Below are 10590 nucleotides of genomic sequence, written 5' to 3'. Positions count from 1 at the left end.
GAGAGAGAGAGAGAAGGAGAGGGAAGTGGAGGGGAGGGAAGGGGAGGAGAGGAGAGAGAAGAGAGGAGAGGAGAGGAGAGGAGAGGAGAAGAGAGGAGAGGAGGGAGGAAGGGAGGGACAGAAGAGGGTGAAGCCAGGCCAGGCCAGGCCAGGCCAGGTCAGACCCAGAATATGGAGGATTTGATCAGTCTCCCACTTCCTCATTACCACAGAGCTCCTTCCACCTCCTATTGGTATCCAATAACAATATTGACCTTTTCTGCCTGACAGACTTGTCTGATTCAATCCTGAGGTCTTAACTGAATTTGCACACAGGCTCTGACAGTTTGCCCAACTGAGCACGTGTTCATGTTTAATTCATGCCATGACGGAGCTTGCCAGTAAATGCATATTTATCAGCTTTTTCATAAGAGGCAGGATGGAGTTTACTTTCGTTGCCCCTGAAAATCTATGTCGCAGCAAACCAAATCTGGAAGAGAATTTAAAATGTCACCCCTCCTACCCTGTCTCAGAACCAAATGGGCTTCACTTGTGTTTTTCCACTCACCAAAGCTTTATTTTGCCTTAAACCAGAGGGAGTTTGATCCCTGCAGAGCCAGAGCAGAATTTAAGGAGCCGAGGGAGCCCTTGTGCAGAACACACGAGACCCAGACTCTAACCCAGGGACACCTTCAGGACCGGAGCCTGAGGGGAGCAGGCAAAGCCTGGCTCTGTGACTCACACCTGGTAGAGCAGGGGCATCCCCTGAACTTGAGTTTGCTCTGTACGATATAAAATTAGGTTCAAGTGTTTGACTAAGTGTTTTTAAAGACACTTCTGTCTCCAGGGTTATCTGTTCTAGGCTCCCTCTCAGCTCTGATATTCTCTGTTCTCTATGGACCCTCCCATTTTAACAGTAATGTGTCTATGCTTAATAATCACGGGACCCCAAGGCAGTTAAAGGAATTGGTGATTTCCCCTCAGTGATAATACTAAAGAGTGAGCTTTGGGGCAAGGTAGAGATCAAAGATCTTGGGAACAATTATAGAACCCACTTCCTGGAACTGTTGGGAGGATTAAATGAGAACATGAACATAAAACACTGATGATGCAGAGTTTATCTTTAGGTAAAGGGCATTGACTCCAGAAACATGTTAACCATGATCAGCATCATCTCCTCCTCCTCCTTCTCCTCCTCCTCCTCCTCCTTCTTCTTCTTCTCCTTCTTCTTCTCCTTCTTTCGTCTCCTCCTCCTTCTTTCTCCTCCTTCTTCTCCTCCTCCTCCTCCTCCTTTTCCTCCTTCTTCTTTCCTTCTCCTCCTCCTTCTCCTTCTCCTCCTCCTTCTCCTTCTTCTTTCTCCTCCTTCTCCTTCTCCTTCATTTAAAACTAAATGGAGCCTTCAAGGTCATCATGTCTAACTTCCTCATTGTACAGAGGTGGACCCTGAGCCCCAGAGAAGGGAATGTGCTTGTCTAGGCACATAGGCAGGTAAGAATTCAAATCCCGACCTCTGCCTCCACTGCCTCTCGATGGAATTCTGTGGCCCAGCCTCAGAAACCTTTCATTTGCACCCAATAGCAGTTCCTGATTCAACATTTCCAGAGCACTTTAAGGCTCACCAAATGGCCTTAAAAACATGATCACTTCTGAGCTTGACAATGACTGTCAGGTAGGTATTATCCCCATTTTGCAGATGAGAAAATTAAGGCTCAGAGAGATTAGGTGACTTTGATTATGCAGCAATTGAGGGTTGAGAGTTGGTTTTTAGGCCCAAAACTTCTTCTGAATCCCAGGCTAGATCTTTGCCCAAGAAAACTGTATCCAGCTCCCCTTCCCAGGCCCAGGACTGGTCAGAACTTCTGCTCAACTTTCCAAGGCCTCCCTTTCCCAGTCTTCCATGCACTACCCCATACCTTCCTCTCCTCCATCCTTATATCAGGCAGCAAAAGCTTCTTCATAAAAATCGGAGCCAGAGCCTGGAACTGCCTCCGGAATTGACTGAACCCCATGTGGTCCGTGTAACCTGGGGGAGGGAAGCAAGAGGAAATGGGGCAGTGAGCCTGCTGGGAAGTCCAATGAGACACACAACCCACAAACCACTAGGAGATAAAAGGGGAAAAGATTCCATTTGGGCACAGGTAAGCAGGGAAACCTCCCTGGAAGAGCCATGCTTTGAGATAGCCCTTGGAAGTAAGCATAGGTCCAAAATGTTAGAGAGGAAGAAGGCAGGGAACATGAAACAAGAAAAGCCTGGAGAAGTAAGAAAAAAGGTCCGGGTGCGAATCCCACCTTAGACACAAACTGTGAGCCTTTGGACAAGTCACCGTGTCTGGTTTCCTCATGGCTAGCCAAGGCCCTTCCATCTCTAAATCTATGGCCCTGCGACAGGGGCATCTTCCATGTCCACAGGGGACCGAGAAGCGGGCACAACCAGGGGATCAGAGCCATTTGAAAGAAAAGCTACCAAGGTTGCCAAAGCCCTTTCAAACTCTTCTCATTTGATCCTTGCAACAACCCTGGGTGATAGGTGCCATAATTATCCCCCATTTTATAGTTGAGGAAACTGAGGCAGATGGAGGTTAAGTTCAGAGACTTGCCCAGGGTCACACCGCTAGTAAGTGTTAGAAACTGGATTTGAACTCAGGGCTTCCTAACTCCAGCCCAGCTTTCTCTCAGCTCCTCTATATTCCCTCTACTAGGTGACGTGGTACAGCTGAATCTCCGAGCATCGGGCGAACGGCCCCATCTGGCCGTTGGACAATGGTCCCCCCAAGCCGTGGTGTGTGAAGGCTTCACTCACTGACATTCTCTTGCCTGATTCCCCTTGAAGTCTTGCAGATGGAGGCGAAATCAATAAGGACTAAGAGCGAACGCCACAGAGCTTGCCTTGTTTGAATGATGCCCCAAACGTGCTCCCTGAAAGACCCCACCGAGATGGATCTATTACGAACACGACAGTGGAACAGGACGGGCTGGGGGAGCCGGCGTCCACGGGGAGCGCTGGGGCACCTTCCCACCATGGCAAGTGCCTGATTGGCCTCCAGCAAAGAGTCACACCCCAAATCCCAGAGCTGTAGAGAAGTGGGGAGGGCACCGTAGAAAGAACCCCGAATTAGAATCGGAGACTGCTGTTCCATCATTTCAGTCATGTCTGACTCTGTGACCCCCTTTGGGGCAAAGATACTGGAGTGGTTTTCCATTTCCCTCTCCAGCTTATTTTACAGATGAGGAAACTGAGGCATATAGAGTGGAGTGACTTTTCCAGGGTCACACAGCTAAGATACTAGAGTGGTTTGCCATTTCTTTCTCTAGCTTATTTTACAGATGAGGAAACTGAGGCATACAGGGTGGAGTGACTTATCCAGAGCCACACAGCTAAGATAATGGAGTGGTTTGCCATTTCCTTCTCTAGCTCATTTTACAGATGAGGAAACTGAGTGGAGTGACTTTTCCAGGGTCACACAGCTAAGATACTGGAATGGTTTGCAATTTCCTTCTCTAGCTCATTTTAAGATAAGGAAACTGAGACATACAGGGTGGAGTGACTTATCCAGAGCCACACAGCTATGATACTAGAGTGGTTTGCCATTTCCTTCTCCAGTTCATTTTACAGATGAGGAAATTGAGGCATACAGGGTAGAGTGACTTGCCCAGGGTGACACAGCTAAGATATTGGTGTGGTTTCCCATTTCCTTCTCTAGCTTATTTTACAGATAAGGAAACTGAGGCAAGCAGGGTTAAATGACTTTGGCCAGGATCACACAACCAGTAAATATCTGAGGTCAGATCAGAATCCAAGTCTTCCTGACTCCAGATCTGGTGCTTTATCCACTGCGCTGGGTTCAAATCCCACTTCTGATTCCCCCTATATGTATATTGAGCAAGCCAATTTCCATGCCTCTTCCAGCCAGGGTAGCTGACCTATAACATCCTTTCTGGCTCTGGACCTAAAATTCTAGGACTTAATGGTGGTGTACCCCAATTTGATATATTATTTTCCTTTTCTAGGGCTCAATTTCTTCCCCTCTAAAATAAGAGATTTGGCCCACAAGAACCCTAGGTCCATTTGGACCATTGGACCACTACAAGTGATGATCTCATATTCAGCCATGCCCAAAGCCAATCAAAGTTCATTCCCCAGGAAAAAATTTTCGAGGCAGGTGGAACCCCAGCCATCCCAGCCTCCATCTTAAGAGAAGAGGAAACTCTGGTCCCTAGAAACCCAGACCAAGGAGACTGGGCCACTTAAACACCAGAATCAAGATTCAAACCCTGACCTCTGATTACCAGGGGGTGGATGGACATCCGTAGGACTTGGGTTCAGATGCGGCTTCAGGCTCTTGATTTCTCAGAATTTAAGGCTGTCAATTACAGACCTATTGCAGCTTGCCTCAAGGCAGAATGATCTCGATCTGAAGAAAGCCAAGATTCCTTGGGTAGTTTTTATCCTTGTTTGACCCTCCAATATTATCTGGGCCAATCTCCTTCTCTGATTCAGAGAGACCTCTCTGGCTTCCTTCGTTTCCTCAGCTCAAATCCCTTCAGTAGCAGCCCTCCCTTATCCCCGGACTGCTAGATCTTTCCCTTCAAGATTACCGTCCATCCATGCCCAAAGTGCTCTAAAAGACTGCCTACCCTTCAAGGCAGCCATAGCATTGCTGGGTTTGTACCCCAAAGAGATCACAGATAAACATACTTGTACAAAAATATTTATAGCTGTGCTTTTTGTGGTGGCAAAAAACTGGAAAACGAGGGAATGCCTTTCAAGTGGGGAATGGCTGAACAAATTGTGGTATATGCTGGTGATGCAATACTATTGTGCTCAAAGGAATAATAAACTGGAGGAATTCCATGTGAACTGGAAAGACCTCCAGGAATTGATGCAGAGTGAGAGGAGCAGAATCAGAAGAACATTGTACACAGAGACTGATACACTGTGGTAAAATCAAATGTAATGGACTTCTGTACTAGCAGCAATACAATGACCCAGGACAATTCTGAGGGATTTATGGAAAAGATGCTACCCACATTCAGAGGAAGAACTACAGGAGTGGAAACACAGAAGAAAAGCAACTGCTTGAACACTTGGGATGATGTGGACATGGTTGGGGATGTAGACACTAAAGGACCACACCAATGCAACTATCAATAATATGTAAATAAGTCTTGACTGATCACACATGTTAAAAGCAGTTGAAATGCGTGTTGGATGGGGGGATTGAAGAAGGGTGAAGGGGAAAGTAAAAACAGGAAACATGGAACCATGGAAAATTTTTCTAAAAAAAAATATTTAAATCTGAAAAAAAAATTTTTAAATAAGCTAGAAAAAAAAAAAGATTACCGTCCATCCATTCTGAATGTTTCTTGGACAAGACTTTTCTCTTATATGTTATCCTCCCATTAGAATCTAAGTTCTTTGAGGTGGGGAACTGTTTGTGCCTTCTATGATCATGAGATCAAAGGTTTAGAGGTAGAACACATCTTGGAAGCTGTAGAGAACAACTTCTGCATTTTACAGATGGGAAAACTGAGGCTGAGAGAAATTGAGGGGCCTTCCTAAGTCACACAGCTAGGAATCATCTGAGGCAGGATTTGAATTTGAGTCTTCCCGACCCTAAGCCCAGGCTTCTATCCTTTATATCTCCAGCTGCTCAATAAATACTTATTGACCAGATGCTCTTGAGGACTTGTGGGAAGTGACTTGTCCAGGGTCTTCCAGCCAATGGGTATTAGATGCAGGTCTTGCTCGAGTGACCCCGGGTGTTCCTAATTGCAAGGCCAATCTTGTGTCCACCACATCATGAAGTCTCAACATTTCCCTAGGGACGGTTGACTTCCAACCAAATGGGTTGAGGAAGTGCTAAATCTGGAGCTGAAAGCCCTGGGCACTGGGAAGCTCATTTCCTTTCTTCGGGAGCCACTTTCCTCAACCATAAAATGAAGGAGCCGGACCAGGTGGTGTCTGAAGTCCCTCCCCACTTGAATCTTATGATCTGCTGAATCCATGGCTTATTGCGGCAGGGTGGAAGGATGAAAGAGCTGTAGCTCATCTCTGATCAGAAGCAGGACAAGCTCTTTGATTGGAGAGAATGTCTGGGCTCTGGGGACCAAGAGCTACCACGAGAAACACAGAGCACCTACTAGGCACAGAGCACAAGAGCTGCTTTGGAACTGTAGACTTGGTCCAATGGAAGGACCACAAGTGCTAGAATCAGGGGTCTTGGGTTCAAATTCAGGCTTTGATATGACCTATGTGACTCAAAGTCTGGAGCCTAACAGGGGCTTAATACAAGTGTGTTGACTAGACCTGACCCAGGGCTTTGTCTGTACTCAGGACTTTCCTACCTTGTCCCAGAAGCCTTTGTTCTCCGGCAATGCCTGTGCCCCTTCGGCTTCCTCCTCTATCACTGGTGGCTTTGTCCCCAGGATCTCCATGTGAGGAAGGACCTACCCAGCCCATGCTCACTTCCACCCAGTCTCAGCTCATGACTCCCTGAAGGAGATCTCTGCCATGATTCACCCCTTCCAGAGGTACCACGCCCCAAATTTCTTGACTTCCTTTTATGTGCCAATTTCCCCTATTAAAATGGAAGCTCCTTGAAAGCAGGACTTTTCTTTCTATTTATATTTTTATTCCCAGCATGTATCACAGTGCTTGGCACATAGTAGGCATTTTATTTTATTTATTATTTTTTTAACCCTTACCTTCCTTCTTAGAATCCATACTAGGTATTTCTTCTAAGGCAGAAAAATGATAAAGGCTAGGCAATGGGGGTTAAGTGACTTGCTCAGGGTCACACAGTTAGAAAGTACCTAAGGCTAGATTTGAACCCAGAACCTCCCTAGTCTAGGATTGGCTCTCAATCCACTGAGCCACCTAGCTGCCCTCATGGTTTCTCTAAACTAATCCCTGCCCTAATACTGTGTATTAGTGGGGTCTGGGGTTAAGTCCTCTCTCTCTTCAAGACTATGAGCTCCTTGAAGGTAAGGAGGGTCATACTGTGTGTCTGTGCATAGATATGTCTCTCTATATGTCTGTAGGCATTTGTGTGTGGGAGGGAGTGCCAGGACTGAGGACAATGCAGGTATTAAATCAGTGACTGTGAAAGAAAAAGAGGAAGAAAGAGGAAGAGAAAAGAGGTAATGAGGAAGGGAGGAAGGTGGGAAGAAGAGTAACTGGTTTTTCCCCCAGCTAGGGAAGAGGGCAGCTTCTCTGCTGCTTCTGTCTGAGCCTAGAGCTGTCTGAGGTGCTGAGAGAAGTAATAACTTGCCTGGGATCACAAGATCAATTTGTGGAGAAGCAGGACTTGAACTCAGATCTCTCCACTACACAAACCAGGGTGCCTCCCCACAGACTGGTGTTTACAGTAAGAAGTGTGATTTAACTCCTTGAGGGCTTTAGAGACAGAATCTCATTTGGGCTCACTGCTGCTCTAGGAAGTAAACACTGACAGTATAATTATACCTATTTGACAGATGTCAAAACTGAGACTCAGAGGAATGAAGAGAATTTGTTACTCGTGCTCTCACAGCTAGTGACTACATGAGGCAAGACACAAACCTGGGTCTTCCTGACCCTGTTCCCCTACCCCCTCCTCCATGCTGCCCTCCTCTCTGTTACTTTTCTTGATAATAAATACCTTTCTCTCAATCGATGTCTTGATCTCACGTGCCCCGTGTCTGTGTCTATGGTCCAGCAGCCCTTTCCTGCCTCCTCCCTTACCCCAGAGGTTTCTGCAGGACATAGCTCCCACTTCTCCTTTGTCTCTGACTCTCAATGGCCCTTGGATAAGGTGAGCCTTCGACCAGCTCTGAAGCGAGAGTAGTAAGGTTTGGCTCGATAGAAAAATGGATCCATAGTCAGGGCATCCTGAGTTCAAATTCAGCATCACAGTTAGTAGCTTTCTGACCTTGGGCAAGTCATTTAACCTGTCTGGGTTCAAATCTGGCCTCAGACACTTCCCAGCTGTGTGACCCTGGGCAAGTCACTGAACCCCCATGGCCCAGCCCTTACTACTCTTCTACCTTAGAAGCAATACACAGTACTGATTTTAAGAGGGAAGGGAAGGGTTTAAAAAGTGCTTAGCGCAGCACCTGGCTCACAGTAGGCACCATCCAAAGCCTAGTCCCTCTCTTCCCTCCCCTTCCTGCCCAGCCCGGGTGGGCCAGTCAGCAGCCAGTGGTCTCGCCTGGGTGACTTTACGGCCGCCCCAGGGGGCCCTGCGCCCTTTCTCTGGCAGCGGTCCCCAGCTGGATCAGCAGCACGGAGCCCGCCCTCAGCGCTGCAGTGGGACCAGGTTCAGTAGCTCCAAGGGGGGAAGAGAAGAGGGGCTACCCAATAGCACAGACTGGATGGTCCCCTGGGAGTAGGGGGTGGCAGCAGGGGGCCACCTTCCTGCAGGATCCAACAGAAAGAGATGCTGATGGGGCAGAGGAGCCAGAAACAGGGGGAGGAACCCAAGGGCTGGGGCGCCAGGGGAAAATGCTGAGGCAGGGAAAGAAGAATCCCAGCAGATGTGGGCTTCTGTCCCAGCCTCGATGCCATCAGCTGGGTCACCCCTGAGGAAAGAGCGCTCCTATTTGGCTTAGAAGTCCTTGATTTCATGCCCTGAGCTGGCACAAACTGCCAGCGTAGACCTGGATAAATCTCTGCCTCAGTTTCTTTATCTGCAAAATATGTCTGATGGATGTTGTCAGGAAATTCTTTTGCAGACCTTAAAGCATTCTAAATCGGGGCATATTATTGCTATTTGGTCCCAGCTCTGGCCGTGCCAACATGCCAAATAATGCCAGGCAAGCTGCTCAGAAACCCTGGGCCCCCCGTTTTCTCCTTTGTAGAATGTCGATCTTGGCCTTCTAGATTTCAAGCCAGAAGGGACTTTGGAGCGTGGTCCAGCTCGCCCATTTTATAACAAAGGAAGAAAAGCGCCTCGTCTCTCCAGGCCGCCAGAGGCAGGGGGCGAATGGGTGCCCCAACTCCAGAGCCAGCCTTTTTGTGCCACGTAATTCCCAGAGTTGTTGTCTGTTCAGTCATTAAACCTTTTACTACCTACTCTACAAGGGAAGAGGCAGAGAGGAGACGGTGTCACACTCCTGGGGGGCAGTTAGGAAGACCCCGAGTTCAAATCCTGCCTCGCTTCACTTTCTCAGCCTCATCTCATCTCAGCAAAATGGGGGTGATGATAGCCCTCTGCCAAGAAGTGGCCATTGTGAGAATGAAATGAGATCCCAAGTGTAAAGCCTTTGTGTCATACTAGAGAATAATAACATAGAGAACAATGCTAGAGAAACACTCAAAATAACTCCTTCCTCTCTGAAAATAAAAATAAAAAATCCCCTAGCGATGATGGGAGACATTACAGAGGCCTTCCTTGTCCTGTTACCAGCTGGACTTGGGAGTTCATCCCATGCCGTCCACCATCTTTCTACCTCCACGTTTCAGGATTCATATTGTCCTTTAAGGCTCAACTGAGGCACTACCTCCTCTGAAGAGCCATTCCAGACCCTCCCAGGGTCCCCCAAAGGAGCTCCTTCCAACCTCCAAGAGTCCTTGAGCCCTTTGTCTCTGCCTCGCTTGGAGTTTCCCATCATCCCTCCTGGCTTTGTAGCATCCCTTCCCAGTGATGTGTCACACCTTCAAAGCCTCCGTCCCTTCTCCTCTTCCCACCCCCTGCCCTCCCCAGCGGTCAGTGGGCTCCTGGCAGGGAGAGAATGATGTATTTTTTCACCTTTAAGATCCATCTCAAGGGCCAGGATGCCTTTGCCCATTCTCCCACTCGTGCCGCCATGACCCTAGCCTCTAAGGCCACCTTCCATGGCTTCGGTACGTGTCTTCTATTTGCCTGATTGATGGCAAGTTGTCTCCCCTATCAGCTCCTTGAGGACGGGGACTGTCTTTAGTGCTTCTTTGCAGCCCCAGTACTCTATACAGTGCCTGGCACCTAGTAGGTGCTTAAGAAGTGCTTGACTGACTGCCCAATGTTGCTTTATAATGCATTAATATTATATATTTATTTATATAACTTATATAATATCTATTTATATAATATATATAAGGGGAATATAATATAATCATAATATAATAGTATAATTTCTATAATAAATTATATAATATTTATGCAATAATATAATTTTATATATAAATATATAAATACACAATATAAATAAAATAATTTATTTATGTAATAAATAATAATATTTATTAACTTTATGTTGGTGCTATATAGAAAGCAGGGATTGTTCCATTCTTTGTCCTTGTATCCCCAGTACCCAGCACAGTGCCAGGCACATAGCACATTTTTAAAAAATCGTAGAATAAATACTGTGTATTGGCTCCAAGGCTGAAGAGCAGTAAGAGCTAAGCAATGGGCAGTAACTTGCTAGGACATATAGTACATTTATTTTTTTAAACCCTCACCTTCCATCTTAGAATCAATCCTGTGTATTGGTTTCAAGGTAGAAGAGTGGTAAGGGCTAGGCCATGGGGGTTAAGTGACTTGCCCAGGGTCACACTGTTAGGAAGTGTCTGAGGCCAGATTTGAACCCAGGACTTCCCATCTCTAGGCCTGGCTCTCAGTCTACTGAGTCAACTAGCTACCACACACACACACA

At 47.0% G+C, this 10590-nt stretch overlaps 1 protein-coding gene across 1 annotated transcript in view; it reads right to left on the bottom strand.

The window, feature by feature from the left end:
• Positions 1–10590, bottom strand: part of MYO18B (myosin XVIIIB) — a 352648-nt gene that overhangs the window by 218466 nt on the left and 123592 nt on the right. Inside the window, exon 13 of the mRNA XM_044685471.1 lies at positions 1893–2002. Coding sequence (XP_044541406.1) covers positions 1893–2002 — 110 coding nt within the window. The remainder of the gene's footprint in view (positions 1–1892; positions 2003–10590) is intronic.

Source organism: Gracilinanus agilis, chromosome 1 (assembly GCF_016433145.1).
Source record: "Gracilinanus agilis isolate LMUSP501 chromosome 1, AgileGrace, whole genome shotgun sequence".
NCBI lineage: Eukaryota > Metazoa > Chordata > Mammalia > Didelphimorphia > Didelphidae > Gracilinanus > Gracilinanus agilis.
Note: the sequence above shows the minus strand (reverse complement) of the source record. Positions and strands in the feature narration are given on the sequence as shown.